This window comes from Triplophysa rosa, linkage group LG14 (genome assembly GCF_024868665.1).
Source record: "Triplophysa rosa linkage group LG14, Trosa_1v2, whole genome shotgun sequence".
Lineage (NCBI taxonomy): Eukaryota > Metazoa > Chordata > Actinopteri > Cypriniformes > Nemacheilidae > Triplophysa > Triplophysa rosa.
In genome coordinates, this window is record NC_079903.1 from 12083000 (window position 1) to 12101832 (window position 18833).

General features: G+C 39.2%; 1 protein-coding gene across 2 annotated transcripts in view; it reads right to left on the reverse strand.

The window, feature by feature from the left end:
• Positions 1 to 18833, reverse strand: part of exoc3l2b (exocyst complex component 3-like 2b) — a 31261-nt gene that overhangs the window by 1491 nt on the left and 10937 nt on the right. For both annotated transcript variants that reach the window (XM_057351636.1, XM_057351635.1), the window contains exons 4-12: positions 12044 to 12698; positions 11661 to 11775; positions 9699 to 9809; positions 4796 to 4896; positions 3857 to 3970; positions 3570 to 3705; positions 2969 to 3091; positions 2697 to 2852; positions 807 to 928 (exon numbers count right to left, since the gene is read on the reverse strand). In XM_057351636.1, coding sequence (XP_057207619.1) covers positions 807 to 928; positions 2697 to 2852; positions 2969 to 3091; positions 3570 to 3705; positions 3857 to 3970; positions 4796 to 4896; positions 9699 to 9809; positions 11661 to 11775; positions 12044 to 12698 — 1633 coding nt within the window. The remainder of the gene's footprint in view (positions 1 to 806; positions 929 to 2696; positions 2853 to 2968; positions 3092 to 3569; positions 3706 to 3856; positions 3971 to 4795; positions 4897 to 9698; positions 9810 to 11660; positions 11776 to 12043; positions 12699 to 18833) is intronic.

An 18833-nucleotide genomic window follows, 5' to 3' on the forward strand; every position in this document is an offset into this window, starting at 1 on the left:
AATGTGTTAAAAAATCAGCACTCACAATGGAAATGTTTTATAATAGGGGTGTCACAATACAATGGTATTGACATTAACCAGGAATAATACCATTTAAAAAAATAAATTCATGCATAAAGTAAATAAAAAAGATATCTATAGATTATGCAATAATATTTTTATTCATTATTATTTTGGCCACATGAAAATCTAATATTGTGATCCAATCCCCTTATAACTGTAAATCATTCATGACATAGTAAAATGTTTGGCAAAATACATCTAAGCAAATGCAAAAAAAACCTAATTTACACATCAGCCAAATTGGCCCCTGTTCGTTCTAAGATAATAAAATGTGTGAAGTTATGAGAATGTAAAACCCAAAGGTGTTGCTAATGCAAAACAATAGAGCTCACGCCACATCTAGGTCATCTAATTGAAGGTTCAAGCTGTATTTAGCACACATTCCACAAAAGAGTTTCCTGAGGATTCTGCAGTCGTATAGGACTCTTCATTAGGTAACTGCCCTCTCCAGGTCAAGGCACGGAGCTTAAGGTCAGATCTTGGCAGGATGCCTGTGTTATTGCTATGTCTTTGTTAGGACACGTAGTTGGATCGCTGTACACCTTCCATGTGAATCTGGGATAACAGTCTCCCATAAAAATCAGGAAACCGCAAAGTTTTTGTTTGCTTTTACAAGCCCCATTTTTGCAGAATAAATGGCAATAACGGTGTTTTGTCGGATGACCTAGGCTCTCTGCGTTTTGACCTTGAACAAAACAATCGGCTGCAAGGTGTCCCGGCACACTGTCCCTAAAGACACTCACCTTATGTCTGGGAACTCCCGTACCAGGACGCCAACTTCCATTTGGATGGAGGGAGTGTCTTCCAAGAGTATTATCTCGGATAGGTGAGGAATAGCGCTGTCAAGCCATGAAGCAGAGGATTCCTGGAAAGGGGAGAACGAAAAAGATAACATCAGATCCCAGTCACGCCTGTCATCAGTCAAAATGCTTCAAAGGCCGTTTTCCTGGAAACATCAATCTCTGTACCATGTAGATGAAAATTCTGATAACATAGCTGCCTGGTACTAAAGATCTCAGAATCAGAAGGTGCTTTATTACCAAGTATGTTTACACACACAAAGAATTTGACTTGGCGACAGGAGCTTAGTGCAGAAGAAAGAGTACACATGGTGCAAACAGTGCAAATATACATTAAGATAGAAAAAAATGAGAATTGAATTAAATAAAAACAATAATGCACTATATACAAAACGTGAAAAAATATAGACAAAAACAACATATAATTGTTTAAATGAGTGTGCAGATGTGTTATTTACAGGTTTAACCTATTGTTTCTTACAATGTACAGTTTCCAGATGCTATGTGCAATGTGATGGACAGTGTGTAGTAAGAGATTTTAATTGTTCAGGCCTGTATGTCTCCTAAATGATTTTAAAATACATCATCATGAATGCCATCCATAAGAAATGGTTTCAGAAGCAAAACAATGGATTTGTGTAAAAATATGTGTTTGTGTCAGCTGAAGAAAGGCCATATACACCTGGGATGGGAAAAGTGCTGTCCCCAATTTTGCATAGTTGCAAACAGAAGTAGAGAAAAACTATAAAAATGAGTGTCTGTAAGATTATAATCATTATTTCTACATAAAAATATGACAGAATTGATGATAAATGAATCAAATCTTTTCAAGATATTGAGAGGCATCATTGGTACCTGTCATTTTATCTGAAAGCTTGTACTGTATATCAGTTATGTAAATGAAAACATATAATTTAAGATTATGAGACATTTAGTGAATTCATTTTTAGCAATTCAGGAAAACAATTTTAGTTAAACAATGCATTGGTCAGTTTCGTGTTTTTATATAAAAATATAAAATATTTGGTTGAACTTTTACGTAAATTTAGATTGTTTAAAACATAAAATGACAATATAAAACATAAAATATTGCAATATTCATAGTGGATTTTCGACTACTATCCTGTGGTTGAACATAAAGACATACAACATATGATCAGAAACATCTATACCTGACAAATAAAAAATAGCAACACATGTTATTCTGATCGATTAAAATATCCATGCCCATCAAGGCAGTTCTTCCTGATTCTCAGTTTGACCTCAAAGGCGAGTCATGGCTTCAAATGCCAAAGCCAGGACTTTCCTCCATAAACAAAGGCATCCTGTTGTCCATAGAGGTGACAAACGGATGTTTTAACTGGAGCAGGGGGCGGACGCTACACAGGGGAAAGGAGAGTTTGGGCGGGTCATAGAGATGCCCTCTGGAGCCAAGGGTCTGTTTGGCCAACCGTCTCCACGCCTATTCCAGCGGTGCCCATTCCTCAACTCCCTTTTGTTTTAAAGCTGTCGCAACTATTGTTGGGAATTTTTTCCACTTGCTGTAGATGGTTCTTAGATGATTAAAAGCTCTAACAACTAACTGAAAACAGGACGTGCCATTTTGTGTGATGGATTTAGGAATGAGAGTTCCATGGAAACCAAAAACTATACGGATACATTAAATGTCCATTTAGCAAAGTATGAGGTTAACGACAGTAGACAACAAAGCAAATGCGAACAAATGATTTAGCTTTTCTCAGAATTAACTTTTGTTATTCAAAAATGACATATGCTTTTTATGTCATAAGTCATAACTTTATTTTTGAAACCGCATTCTGAAAGATGACTCACCAGCTCTTTAAAGAGACTTTTAAGGCACTTTCCCTCGTCTCTGAGACGGCCAGCCATCTTCTTCCTCATTTTGAGTGACGTGCAGATGATTCTGCCTCTCATGATTGCCCGGAGATACTCGGTCATCACACGCCGATATACCTCCCCAACCAGAACCTACGAAAGGTCAACCACAAATAAAAATCTTATGACGTATTCATCAATCCAGTATTAAATGAAAAAAAAAAAACTGGTTCTTTATTTAATGGCAATTTTGAGTTTAGTAAGAGTACCTCATACGGCGGGTTGTCCATCCTGCGAAACTTCTTGAAGTGTTCTTTAATACAAGCCTCGATTTGGTCAAATGGCTCAGTGTTACTCAACCATTTTCTTTTAATCAGCTTATCAAAGAAAGGCTATGTGAGGTGAGACAAAAACCAGTAGATTAGCAATTACACAAACAACACACATGGGAACAGACTATATTTGCCTTTGACAGGAAGTGCGAGCTGTTCATATTTAGAGTTCTTGCTAACTTCCTGTCATGAAAGTCCCATCTTGGTATAAAGGATGCGACAAAACTATGCGACCCATGAGGACTGGCAATGCCAGTCAGTACAGCAATCAGCGAATAGCGTTCGGCAACACGCCAAAAACATCTAATTCACTAGTGTTTTTCCACCTAGCTATTTTTGTGTCTCATACCCAGAGTGCTTATGTGGAAAACAACATCCTTGAGAACAAGCCGTAGGGGAAATGCTGATAAGATATTCTTTATATTCTTGGACAGAGGCACATGACAAACGTACGCTACAGTATTTCCAACTGTGTGTATGCGTGCACCAAAAAACATGTCTGTGTGAGGAAGTGTGGCTTGATGCATGGGCGCCTCACCCTGATATGTTCGAAAAGTCTGTCGTTCAGCACTCTCACACTCAAGTTGACTATCCTGTCCAGAGCTGTGTTGGCTCGACGTATGGAGTCCTCACTGGTTGAGGGGTCACACTGACCACAACGCTCCACAAAGCTCCTGAACACACATTAATACATTAGAATCACAATTCTGTACGGAAATAGACCAATTGTAATTCAGTATCCAAATATTATAATGATGTCAGATTTAGCCGAATATTGTGTTAATGCTAGAAGGCTTTGTAAAGGGGACCCATGGAGAAACTCACCTGAATGGAGGACAGCAGTTGACAAGAGCGATGGTTTTAGCAATGTAACCATCTTCGTTTTCTCCAAACCCACTCACCAGCCCCTCATGGAACATCTCCACCTTTCTCTGAAAGCTGAACACAAAAATAAGGAACCCTTATGAAACAAAAAACATGGGAATTGAGAATATAATGGAAAGTATAACGCAATATATGAAGTTATACTTTTCCATATATCGGAATCAAGGGCTTATATTTTTAAAGGGATACTTCTCCCAAAAATGACATTTCTGTCATCATTTATTCACCTTCGAGTTCCAAATCTGTATATATTTCTTTGTTCTGATGAACACAGAGAAAGATATTTGGAAGAATGCTTGTAACCAAACAGATCTTGCCCCCCATTGACTCCCATAGTAGGAAAAATTACTTTATCATTTTTTTTGTTCTGTTGAACACAAGACATTTTGAAGAATGTAGGACAACAAACAGTTCTGGGGCACTTTCGACTACCATTGTATTTTTTCCTACTATGGTAGTCAATGGGGGGCAAAATCTTTATAAGCATTCTTCCAAATATCTTTCTACGTGTTCATCAGAACAAAGAAATGTATACAGATTTTGAACAACTCGAAGGTGAGTATATGATGACAGAATTTTCATTTTTGGGTGAAGTATCCCTTTAATACATGAAAATCAGCAATGCCTTATTATTCCATACATTATTCCTCATATTTTAAATATATATTAAATGATTGAATACATTGACAGTTAGTATATAAGAAAATCTTGTGTAATGTGTCTTGGAATGTGACTGGTTCATGGTCCATGGGGTTCATATGGGATGAGATATAACACAAGATAACAAAAAAATGTTAAATGTGACTTTGTCTAAACATGAAGCACCGAGAAAACAACTGTCCAGTATGGGTTCATCATTCATAGGTTATGAATTCTAACCTGTATAAGAAATCTGCCAGGCCATTGAGACTGCACTGAGCCACCCGTGATCCCAAGTGTCGGTTTATAGCTGCAGATCTCTCAAGGTCCTCTTGTAGCCTCTTTAATAAAAACATATACAGGAAAAATGTCATTTTACAAGAAGTACCTGTTGGTAAAACACCAAGGCCCAGTTTTACAGACAGGGCTTAAAGGCGGGGTGTCCAATTTCTCTTAGCCATTGTTGATGTTCAAATCACCAAAACAAACACACCCCTACCCCCATCTTTCGCTTTCGTCAGCGCTCGGCTCAGCTAATGTCCGTCCTGTGCACTGTGCAACTTACTGCTGATTGGCTACAAGGTTGTTTTGGTACTCGGCCCGACTCAGTTGTCTAAAGCGTAATTCGGAAATCGGTTACCCCGCCTTTAAGCCTAGTCCCAGACTAAAAATGCACGTTTGTGCTTTCTTAACTAAAAACTACTTGCACTGACATATTTTGTGTTGTCTTAAGATGTACATCTGTTTTTAAACATTTATAACAGCTATTTAAATGTACTAATAAAATCTAAGGTCTACTGGCTAAATCTAAGCCCTGTCTGTGAAACACCTCCAAAGATAAATACAATTATAGTAAATGTAGAATCTATCTAATGTATCTAATTTGTAAAATGAGTAAAATATATCTTATTCATCTTAATATCTCGGTCAATGTGCTTTCTATTTCAACACTAAGGGCCCTATTTTCACGATCTAAGCGCATGGTTTCAAGCGCACGGCGCAGGCGCACTCAGGGCGTGTCCGAATCCACTTTTGCTAATTTAACGACGGGAAAACGGTCGGCGCGCCCGGGCACATGGTCTAAACGGGTTGTCCCGATTCTCTTAATGAGTATAATGGGTGTTTTGTGGGCCAAACATGCAGTAAACCAATCAGAGTCTCATCTCCCATTCCCTTTAAGAGCCAGTTGCACTCGCGCCATGGCGGATTCGCTGTTTACACGGCGGAATTCGGAGGAGCAGACACTTCTCCAGTAAGGAAACGCGTCTGCTCGTGCGAGAAGTTAAAGCGCGCAAGCAGGCGGTCTACAGGACAAGCCGGATTTTTATCTTTATGTCCACAATGATAATATTTTACATCGTAATCCATTTATTTGTAATATTTGGCATTATTGTATGCTGCTGCGCGTCCCTGTGTGTAATAAGCAGAATATACGAGCGCTGTGCACCCGCCTATAGGCGCATATTCACAATGCGCTCTTTAAATAACTAAAAATATTGCGCCATTGACTTTAGACCAGGTTTGAGTTGGTCTATGGCGCAGTCTATTTTCAGTTCCTCAAAATATCAACGCGCCAACAATGTGCCTGAGCACACCTCTTTTTTAGACCAGCACGGGTGCACAAATAAGCCCAAATGCATTTGCAGGATGGGAAAATGAGAACTGCGTCGGGCGGAAACTAGCAAATACACTTGCGCTGCGCGTTGCGCCGGGTGTACAGTCGTGGCCAAAAGTTTTGATAATGACACAAATATTATTTTTCACCAAGTCTACTGCTTCAGTGATTTTTATATGTTTTTGTCAGATGTAACTATGGTATACTGAAGTATAATTACAAGCATTTCATAAGTGTCAAAGGCTTTTATTGACAATTACATTAAGTTTACGCAAAGACTCAATATTTGCAGTGTTGACCCTTCTTTTTCAAGATCTCTGCAATTCGGCCGGGCATGCTGTCAATCAACTTCTGGGCCACATCCTCACTGATGGCAGCCCATTCTTGCATAATCAATGCTTGGAGTTTGCCAGAATTTGTAGGTTTTTGTTTTGCTTGAGGATTGACCACAAATTCTCAATGGGATTAAGGTCTGGTGAGTTTCCTGGCCATGGACCCAAAATGTTGATGTTTTGGTCCCTGAGCCACTTAGATATTACATTTGCCTTATGGCAAGGTGCTCCATTATGCTGGAAAAGGCATTATTCATCACCAAACTGTTCTTGGATGGTTGGGAGAAGTTGCTCTCTGAGGATGTTTTTGTACCATTCTTTGTTCATGGCTGTGTTCTTAGGCAAAATTGTGAGTGAGCCCACTCCCTTGGCTGAGAAGCAACCCCACACATAAATGGTCTCATGATGTTTTACTGTTGGCATGACACAGGACTGATTGTACCCCTCACCTTTTCTTCTCCGGACAATCTTTTTTCCGGATGCCCCAAACAATTGGAAAGGCGATTCATCAGAGAAAATGACCTTTTTCAGAATATCAGTCTGTCCCTGATGTTTTTCCTAGAGAGAAGTGGCTTCTTTGCTGCCCTTCTTGACACCAGGCCATCCTCAAAAAGTCTTGGCCTCACTGTGCGTGCAGATGCACTCACACCTGCCTGCTGCCATTCCTGAGCAAGCTCTGCACTGGTGGTGCCCCGATCTCGCAGCTGAATCAACTGTAGAAGACCATCCTGGCGCTTGCTGGACTTTCTTGGGCGACCTGAAGCCTTCTTCACAACAATTGAACCTCTCTCCTTGAAGTTTCTGATGATCCGATAGGGATGCTCATATTGACTGTTTAACCGTTAACCGATCGTTACAATTTTGACCGGTTAATACTATCAGTTAAACGATTTAAAAGGTATGTTTATTTTAAGTTTATAAATATTAATAATATTTTTTAATAATAAAAAGAATTTAATAATACGTTTTTAAATGACTATTAAATCGTACATGTTTTTAGTTTTCTGTATGGTGAAAGAAAAACATGCTAAGCATTAACTCAGGGAGCGTGCAGACGCATTTTCGAGACAGATTAAAATCCGATCACGCAAGTAATTTGACGAAACAGGACACGTGTAATTCATCTGATTGTTGAGGCCACCTTTGTCAGGGCTTTACTCTTCCAAACGGAGTGCCACTGCCAGCCTTGCTTAAGCTCAAGTTCTTTGTTTTAAACGTAGAAACGGGACAATAGCGCTCGCAATGCGCTGTGACATTCTCTGTCTTCCCGGCGTGTCTACGGCTCAGCAAAGCTAATAGCGGAGCTACTGCAAGGGAATTTCGGTGCTAGCCATCAATTTATCCTTTACATAAACTTATCTCATGGATGCTTAGCATCGGCTGCCCGTGCGCTTTGGAAAGGAGAAGAAAACGGCGCTACCGGTGGTTTCCCTGCCTTCTTTTAGACGTGACGTAAAAATTCGAATGTGAAATATGATTAAGTAATAAATAATGTTTGTATTTTGGGTGGTATAGCAGATCGGATTTATATATGTTTAGCTAAGACTGGCTGGTGGAAAGCAAATGTGACGCGCTTCCCGAGGCGTTATCGCTACATTCCCGGGACATCCGTGCCATCTGAAAGGGTGTTTTCTACCGCGGGTCTAATTGTCAACAAGCTCCAGACTGTCACCACAACACGTAAACATGTTACTTTATTAAATAAAAACTCCAAGCTTTGGATTGAGGTAGGTAGGCCTGCTATTATTTGATGAAAAAACTTTCTGACTGAAATAAACTTTGCCGGTTCTTCTGTGTTTTCGTTTTGTCATAATTTGTTAATTAATTCAGTTTTTTTCTTGCCTGTTTATTTTATGCTTTGGATTTATATTATTGTAGTTTTTCTCCATTGTCCAAAACGCCGCAGGTTCGTGAAAATGTGATATAGGATAATATGTGATGTGAATGCAGGTGCTGTTATTGATGTATTCGTTATGCTGCTGTTTGCATGTTTAAATTAATCTGTGAAAAAAATGTTTGTATATTTAACGTGTCACAGACCCTCCTCAACTGTAGCTGTGTCTCATTTCGAAGTCTGCGTCCTCAGGATGTTGCATGCGAAGGCGTATGCGGCGGACAAACGTGACCTCCGGAGGACGCAGCAATCGAAATGAGAAGCAGCATGTATTTTTTTAATTCCAATTTATTATTAGAATCTTATCGGTTAACGGTTAATGTTCGGATAACGAGTGTCGGTTCTCGGTTAGGGACATTAACCGAAATGAGTATCCCTTATCCGATAAATGGTTGATGTAGGTGCAATCTTACTAGCAGCAATATTGCCTGTGAATCCCTTTTTGTGCAAAGCAATGATGACTGCACGTGCTTCCTTGCAGGTAACCATGGTTAACAGAGGATGAACAATGATTTCCAGCACCACCCTCCTTTTAAAGCTTCCAGTCTGTTATTCTAATTCAATCAGCATTACAGAGTGATCTCCAGCCTTGTCCTCGTCAACACTCTCACCTGTGTTAACCAGAGAATCACTGACATGATGTCAGCTGGTCTTTTTGTGGAAGGGTTGAAATGGAATGTAGCCTACATGTTTTTTTTTGGACTAAGTTCATTTTCATGGCAAAGAGGTACTTCACAATAAAATGTAATTCATCTGATCACTCTTCATAACATATTCTGGAGTATATGAAATTCGCCATCATAAAAACTGAGGCAGCAGACTTTGTGAAAATTAATTCCTTTTGGTCAGGACTGTACAATAGGGTCCTAATGCTTTTAAATGTGTGTGATTTTCTAAAGACTTCTGCTCTTACACTATATGACCACTAGGGGCCAACACAGATCCTGTAAAAAAACAACACTGTAATGCAAACAAGCTCACAATGGGAAATGTTTGTTTATTTTGGTTCCAGCTAGGAGACTATTTTCTCACTGCATTACACAGGGGTGCATGAATTCCGTTCGACATATCTTCGTTCGGTCCTAACAATACCTCTAGTGTCTAGAAAGAGTTGCAAAAATTGCTGATGGAAAGAAACAGTGGATCATTATGCACAAAATCAACATTGAGAAAATCGTTAAGGCAACATGTGATATTTGTGCATGGCATGATGTCAGGGCATGTGATGATGTTATTAAAGATCCTAGCACGAAAACCTGAATCTAATTTAGAGGTGCATGATCTGTGTGTCATTCTTCTGACCTTAATAACAGTGCGAGCTAGAGGTATCTGATACTCTTCAACATTCAGGGTGTCCAGCCATTTCTTTTCCTCCTCTTCCAGAACCTGAGACAGCTCATTGGTCACCTTACCCTGGGAAATCAGTGTAACATAGCAAATCATTACAGTTGTTCATAGGGATAATACTAAAGTAGGATGGGACAGTAGGATGGGATAATACTAAAAAAATATTTTTTGTCTTGAATTACAGTAAAAATGTTAAATTCAGTTTATGAAATAACCTAAAAGAAAGAAAAAAATCATAGATGAGATCTCTTTAATATCGCAATTATTTCTCATAGCCATCAATTAGATTAAATGAAGAGCAATTGAAAACTTTTGCTCTTCTGTCCTTCGTTTCCATTATTTTTCCTGAGAAAAAGACCCAGACATCTCACAAATGTCCCCATTAGAGTTTCAGAAGAGATCTCAAAAATATCACACACTGAACTCATACTTGCCAAGTCCGCAATCAATTGTCAATATTAGTGAAGATTTCAATATGAACTGAAACATTTCTTTTTAAATTGACCCAAATCCAGATTATTTTGGCAGTGAAAATAGCGACAGATGCTACTTACACTAAATTTAAATTGCAGTAGGTTAGATTTCTAGTAAGTAGAAATAGTAGTTAGATGCTATTGGTACTTATAAATAGTGGCAGATAATGTTATTATTTGCACTTCAGTATTGTTGTGCATTAAACATTATGCAATAATAACAGAGTGTAAATCATTATATTTATAAAAATTATTAAAATGATGGCAACTTATTGAGATATTAAAGCCCTACACCTACGTAACCTTACCCAAACCTAAACTTTATGAATAAAAATGAATTTTAAGTCTTTAATCAATTTTATTGAAAACAAATGCCTATGATCTGTAATGTTATAGAAAAAGGCAAAAGAGCATTTTCAGCGAGAGGTGGATTAGAACCCCAGTCTCCAGTGCCAAACCTATAAAGACTTTACACCTTATGCCACTGGAGTCACTGATTGAAATAGAGTCGTTCTTACACTTTCTCTATTCCAATCACATATCGGTGGGCGGAGCTAGTGCAAATAGTCTCTGCCAACCAGGCGGGCTATTTGTACTCAGTGTAAATAGACACTCAAAAATATGTAGCATTTAAATGAATGTAGATAATACTGTATAGGTAAAATAATTTGAAGTATTTAAACTTAATTGTCTCAAAACTCCATCAAACCACCTCAGGTATGAAAGAGCAACCTCTGAGCAAAAAAAATGTTCTCTGCATTTTTTTCATCTTTTCATCAGAAATTCATCTTTATTGTAAGGGTAATATTGACACATTTTCTGGCAAGTCTTAAAGAGACAGTTCACCCAAAAATGAAAAATTACCTTACCCTCATGAACCCAAAAGAAGGTATTTTGAAGAACACTGGTTACCAAAAACATTGGACACCATTGACTTCCATTGTATGGACACAAAACCATTTCTCAAAATATCTTCTTTTGTGTTCCACAGAAGAAAGAGTCAGATACAGGTTTTAAACAACATGAGGGTTTTTGTTTTGAATTTTGTATTTTTGGGCCCCTTTAATATCTCAAGTTTGCTTATCGTGTAAATCACGTTTTAGGCATCTCTGTTTTTAATGCACAACGGGCAAATTTAGGTATTGGGTAAACAATTTTTTGCATTGCAGCAAGCGCATTCCTAAGAAAACTATATTTAACTTGCATAATGATCGAAAGGAAAATTTTGTTGTCAGACTGAGTCCTATTGTGTGGCGCTCTGTGTAGACAGGAAAACAGTGCACTGACCCTGAAATGCCTCAGTCTAATTTACCGTGCAGGTTGCAACGACCAGCCACGTCTTTTGGTCAGGATGTGCCTTTGAGGTGCATGGGACAGGCTAACAGAGCCAGGAAAAGACCAAAAGATAGCTGGTGACAAGATATCAAGGAATATCAGTTCTTACTCTGACAGAGTTCAGGCAGTCAAGCTCCAGTTTGTCCACGGTCTCCGTCGGCAGCAGCGGACCGAGCTGGGAGAGGTTAATGGGCGTTGTTATGGTGACCATTCCAAGGACATCTCTGCAGCAACAACAGGAAGAACAAATCACACAACTTCACTCGCAAGGAAACGTTGAATTATGAAGGAGCAGGAATGGGAAGGTTCGAGGGTGAGTTTCACCTCTCCTATCAACCTGAAGCTATTTATAATGATCTGTCTGTGCTGAATGTGGTTTGACAAATGGACATAAATTCAGACTTCCTTCGTCAAAACAAGGAATCTAAAACATGTTTTCCTTAAATCAAACTGAGATAAACCTTGTGACTCAGATAAACCGCTGACGTTTACCTATTATAGATGTTGTAGAGCCAGTCTAGCAATGAGTAGATGTCAATGATCTGCAGATCTCCATCAGTGATAGACTGTATACGTCGAGCGACAGCCTGGTGGTAGCTCTGAGTGTACACTTGGAAGGAGTCATATTCCGCTGGATACACAGAAACTGCGTTACGCCGAGCCGCTCCCAGATCTTCCACCATACGGACCCTCAGCGTATCCAGGTAGGCCGCCAACTCGCCTGCCTTTGCTTCTCCATGCTGGGGTAAGTTTCCATCAGCCAGCTCCCCTACAGCCTCCCTCCAGCGATTTTTGAACTCCCTCGGCCGCGGGCCTCCCGGAACGGCCCCCTCGCTCTGAGCCCAGTCCCGGTCGGCTTGCTCTTCCTGCTGGAGAACCTGGACCACCAGACCCAAGTTGGGTCCAGCCGTGGGGGAACGCAGAGAGTCCCTCACCACTTCCCACAATTCTTTTTGCAGGGCTTCATAGAGCAGCTCCACATCTTTGGCTTTGCGCCGACTGCTGTCTTTGCTGCTGGGGCTGATGAGCTCCTCGGTGCCCCCTGCTGGTGGAGATTCGGCCTCCCTGCACTCCTGCTCCAGCTCCAGGATGTGTGTGTCAGCCAGAAACAAATCCCGTTTCGTCACCAACTGTAGGATTTCCAGTACTGAACAAAACAAAGTGAAGAGATATCATACATTATGTCATACAGAAGAGACTGAATACAACATTGTGCTTCATTATAAGGGTTTGATTTGTTTGTGATTGTTGTTTATCAGAATTATTTTTTCTTAATCCAGTTTGCTAAAAAATGCCAGTGAGAATTGTAATCAAAAGTACATTATCAGGACTTTCCAGCTGTCAATATAGTTTGTTCACTGAAACTAACATTTTCCTTTAATACTTGATAAAGCAGTATGTGTTGTGCATTGCACTTTTCATTTTAAAGAGGGTCATAAAGCTTCATTTGAAATAAAGCACATTCAATTTTGCTTTGCCAGTGATCGGACAAACAAGAGCTCACAGCACCACTGAAGAAAAGCTGCTTTCCCATTTCAAAGTTTTTAAAGAGATCATAAAATACTTGTTCAGCCTTTTTATATGTGCAGTATACATTCACAAAACATTTACATTCAGCTCGGGCTGCACAATATAGAACATAAATCTCAGAATATAAAATCAATTTATAAATCGATTTATAAAATCAATTTGCAAACTATTCATAAAAACTGAATATTACATAACCAACATCCGTGTTTTATACATTTCTTCCTTGGAAAAGATAGCCTCACTTTCCTTGTCTCGTCAGTCTCTCTGCTATTTGCATCAACATTTTTACTACACATAACTATTTGAAGTTTTAAAGGGACAGTTCACCCAAAAATGAAAATTCTGTCTTCATTTTCTCACCCTCAAGTTGTTCCAAATCTGTATAAATTTCTTTGTTCTGATGAACACAGAGAAAGATATTTGGAAGAATGCTTGTAACCAAACAGTTCTTGGCCATCATTGACTATATACTGTCAATACTGTATACTATTTTACTATAGTATAGGAAAATTGTCTTTATACATTTCTTTGTAAAAGAAGATATTTTGAATTACCATTGTAATGTTTTCTATTGTAGTCAATGATGGCCAATAACTGTTTGGTTACAAGCATTCTTTCAAATATCTTTCTCTGTGTTCATCAGAACAAAGATATTATACTAGGGATGTAACAGTATATATCGATATCGTGTTATCGCAATAGCAAAATTGCCTCAATATTAATGTGGTCACATGACTGTATGAAACGATAGGTCTTCCGGGCCTAACATAAAGAATGTTAGAAAAAATAATAGATGCTATCTTTGGCAAGGTCCATCTGGTGCAATTATTTTATTTTATTAAAGGGATTTTTAGGTCATTTGACCCATCTCATACTATAACTCATATCTCTAAGCAACAGTTATGACTAGAGGATAAAGAAAAGATGATGCTTATGGCACGTTTCCACATCACCATTTGTAATAAAAATATTGGAATAAATACCGTACTGTGGACTTTATACTGAGGTATTATCGTACAGTGAGATTTTGATATTGTTACATCCCTACATTATACAGATTTACTACACGGCTCGTTGGAATGCTTGATTCTGATTGGCCAGTCATGACATTTGCAGGTTCGTTATTCCCAGATAACAACCGCTCAAAACTAATAACACACAGTAACCCGGATGCAGCAAATCATTTTGACCGTTTTTTTACAAATGAAATATAAATATGACTTTTAATAACACATAAGACATTATATTTACAAATGATTAAACGAAATTGCCTATTCGTTACATTTGAAGGTTGTTTCTTACCTTGAAAGTGAAAGTAAGTGGCTTTTCCTCACGGAAGGTCTGCATTCGGTAAGAATAAGCTATATAAAATATTTTTTATAAATTCACATTTCATGTCCAGTTTTTTTCTCATGTGGCAAGTAGCCGTGTATTAGGCTGGATAATGTACAAGCAGCCAGATGTTATCGCGAAATAAGCCCCTTCAGTGTGATACAAGACCCTCTGCTTTCGTGTCGGGTCCTGGTCACACTGTCTGGGCTTATTTCTGCGATAACAACCGGCTGCCTTTACATTATTCCTCGAGGGTGAGTAAATGATGACAGAATTTTTATTGTTGGGTAAACTGTCCCTTTAAAATTATTTAGTCATTGCAATATGCATTTTGTGATTTGGGCATTTGTTGCATATCACCCTGTTGTTTTATTGGTCATCTACTGAAGCTAAGCAGGTCTGAGCCTGGTCATTAACTGGATGGGAGACCTCTCGAAGAAAAGTTGTTGTGCTGGAGGAACATGCTGTAGCGTTTAGGTTCATTTTAATGAAATACACCTGTCTGCAATCCTTAAGACCTTTTTTTGCTTGTTCGGGTGTGTTCCATTAGGGTTAGAGTGAAACTCTGAAGGCCAGTGGCACTTTAAAAGGTTGTGGCTAGAAGGGATTCAGCTACGGTCGGAAGTGAAGCTAAATCTTGCCATAAAATTACATTAGCTAATGCCTACACCTACCCCAACCCTAAACCTAATCTTACCATTATAAAAAAATAGTAAATAACTGTTGTCAGCGTGACAAAAATTATGCGGGATTGAAGTGTGCATGCCCGGTGGAGGTAGCTGTATCCCTTCTAGCAAAAACCCTTTAAAAGGGAGAGGAAAAGCAAGAGTGGTTGTCAAAATGTAATGGTGTTACTTGAAAGAGTATGGGTGAAACTCTAGCATTCAGGCCAAATTTTCTTGAATGTTCTCTATCTATCATGGTCTCCTAATCATTCTCTACATTGGCTACCACATCCCACACGTGTTCTCCTCTGCCTGGGTGGGCGCATAAAACAATATATAATTGTAGACTGAAAGGTCAAATGATTTCTAAAACATCCACTAGTCACTTGTTGTGGATGTTCTATGAGCATGGGAATATCATATTGGCCATCTTATCCCATCCCGTACTTGAAAGCAATCCAGAAAATGTCTCAGAATTTCCACATTTGTAGGTTTTTCAAACAAAGCATAAATAAAATATATGTTCCAGATGGTCCAATGGACTGCCAATGTACTCAGTTGGCCATGGTTTATAATGATCTCACTTAAGTTTGTAATGTGAAGGAGAAGTTTTCTACATTCTAGGAGAAACCCTTGATGAAGCGGACTCGGATTGAGGTCAATGCTCACACCCATTCGTCATCATTTCCAGTCCTCTCATTTGGCATGAACACATTTATGTGAGCTAACAAATCTCATCTGATTACTGTAGACAGGTTTTGACAAGAGCTTTAATTTAGTCTAATAACTACAAGTCTGCAAGAAAGAGAGGTCAACAAGTTTGGTCTTTTATTTATTTGACATAGAAGCCTAAATTTCTACAAAAATGACAATGACATGTATGTGGGGCTTGATTGACTCAAAACAAAGCAAACAGATCTTTGCTCCTCTAAAATAATACACACACACAGCAAAGATACGTCACAGATCAGCTGTGAAAACAATTGGCCCTGCTGCTGAATTTTTCTCCAGAATATTGAACGGACATTAAGGGGTTGCTCATTTATTTCCTGCATCTTCCTGACTTTTTTAGAGGGAAGGATGCGGGGGGCATCGGTTGGCATCTGACTCATCTGTCCCTCAAAGATGGAGTGTCCAGTTATGCCATAGAACCTCCCACCCCCTCAACCCCCACACGTTATAAAGACCAGCATGTGCCAGTCCATCGGAAGGAGATCTATTTTTAAAACACAATACAGTCAAACTTATCGTCACAGATGGGATGAGGTGGAAAAATGAATGCTGCCTGTGCATGAAGAAATGTTGAAGTGTATCTCTATCTCTGGTACTCATCCACGTGAAAAAGATCTCCACCCAAGGATGTACCATTTGTGTGGACAACGGGAGACCCTGAACCATGTGAGAAAATCTTTGACCCTCAAGTGGAGAACTTCAAGTGAAATGCCCTAGGGAGAGTTCACCCAAAAATGAAATTTTTTTAAATGTCATCATTTTCTCACCCTCTTTCAAACCTGTATGACTTTCTTTCTTCTGCAAAACACAAAAGAAGATATTTTGAAGAAAGTTGGTAACCGAACTCCGGCACCCATTCACTTCTATTGTATGGACACAAAACCAATGCAATGTGGGCCAGTTAACAACATTCTTCAAAATATCTTCTTTTGTGTTCTGTGAAAGAAAGTCAAACAGGTATGAAATGACAAGAGAGTGAGTGAATGATCACAGAATTTTCATTTTTGGGCGAACTATCACTTTAAGACATCGCAGATGTTGAATTCGTCCCATAATCATTAACTTGCAGAACATTGCCAGTAACTGAGGGTTAAGCCGTGTTTTACAGACAACACTAGTTCTTTGTTTCCAGTGAGGCCCTCTTGCTAAATTTCTGGTGTGGAGCATACTTGACTTAAACATATGTGTCACCACCCTTCCTTAATGAAAACCGCAGGGATTGAAGTGTTGCTTTTAAGGGTACATAGGGTTCGTACGCTCTACGCATACCCCAGCTTCCAAGAGAAGCTTATGGTAATACTATTTGCTTTCGGTGGAGGGCGGAGGCTGAACTGAACTGAAAAGATCTGACTAAGCAAGATATCCACGAACATGAGCTCCAACGCACCTGCACAACCAACACCTCTCAGCAGCACCGATCAAGCGTTACGAAGAAAAGATTAGCCAGGTTTCTAGGAACCTAATGGAATATGATCTGTTCTTTGTCATGCCACAGTTCTGCAACTATATTCTCTATTAACCCTCCGGGTTCCAGAGTCAAATCCTTTAGGAGCACTAAAACACCTTCTGTCATGCTGGTACAAGCTTGGAAACCAAATAACTTGGGGTATAGCCGCCCATGAAAACTCCCCTTCGTTTCTTAAGCACCTCATTCATTCGCTTCCTCTATTTAATGCTCAGCATGTTCCCAGCAGACATATTTTTCCTCCCGAAATGAAATATTTAATAAGTAGACATTGATTTCCTGTATCAATGCCCAAAATCATACCAGCAGATGGGTCGGATTGTGCTTGGCTGTACCGTCTGCACTGTCCCCTTCGTGTGAGCCTGTCCTGAAGGAATTCCACATGTTAAAATGTTAAGATGAAGATGAAGTGGCTTTGAAAGTGACGACTAGCCTCGCCTGTCATTGGAGACCTTAGGTCAGCATGCAAACCCATGCCATGAGCCCTTCTCAGGGCTCCCACTCCCTTCCTAATTTATTTGGACATGGCCAATTTCAACAGAACAAATCTAAATTGGACCATTTGGAAAACATGAACTCCACCTACACCGAGCGTTACCCTGCCCTTGCTTAGTCCTCGTTGGTTTATTTGACATGCATTAAGAATATCTTCTTGCCAAGTCTTGGACAATAGCTGGATACGATGGAAAATTTGGCTCAGAAGGGACTTTGCCAGCTGGCATGGCTGAATGTTTGCTATCACAAACATGAATGCATCGAATGCGAATGTTCAGAAACAGTTTTCAGCTGCACTTATGGGTTGTAATATGGTACGGTCTGGAAATCATTGACTAAGATCATGGGTCAACTCCCATCTATATGGCTTCTTTATCAATGCAGTAAGATGTTATGTTAACGGCGGGACGCTCTGCCAGACTGTCCTGATAGATACCAGCCACCAGAACGCAACACGGACCTTGTCCTCTGGATTCATAAGGAAGCAATGAGGATTTAGTTGCAACATGCTTTGAGCTCTGACAAAAAAATGTCTTATTGTTGTGACTTTAGAAAGGTATTTTGTTAAAGGTAAAGTCCACCCAAAAATATATATTTTTTGTAATTTACTCACTCTCATGTCATTACAAACCTTTATTTTTTCTTCAGAACACAAAAGAAAATATTTTGAAGAATGTTGGTAACCAAACAACACTGTCTTCTATTGAATTCAATTGTATGAACACAAAATATTTCTCAAAATATCTTGCTTGTGTTTAAGAGAAACAGAGTCATATACAGGTTTTGAAAGCCATGAGAGTGAATAAATGAGGACAGAATGTTTTATTTTTGGTGAACTTCAAGGAAGAGTCAATAAACATCACACTGTGGGGTTTTGCGTGAATATTGGAGTCCAAAAGTTTGAGACCACCAAAGAAACATACTGGGTCGGTTTTCTGGACAAGGATTAGCTAAAACCAGGACTAGGCCTTGGATAAATTATGACATTTAAGTCGTTTTTACAAACATGCCTAATAAAAAACATTACTGGTGTGCATCTTGAGACGAAACAGTGGTACTGATA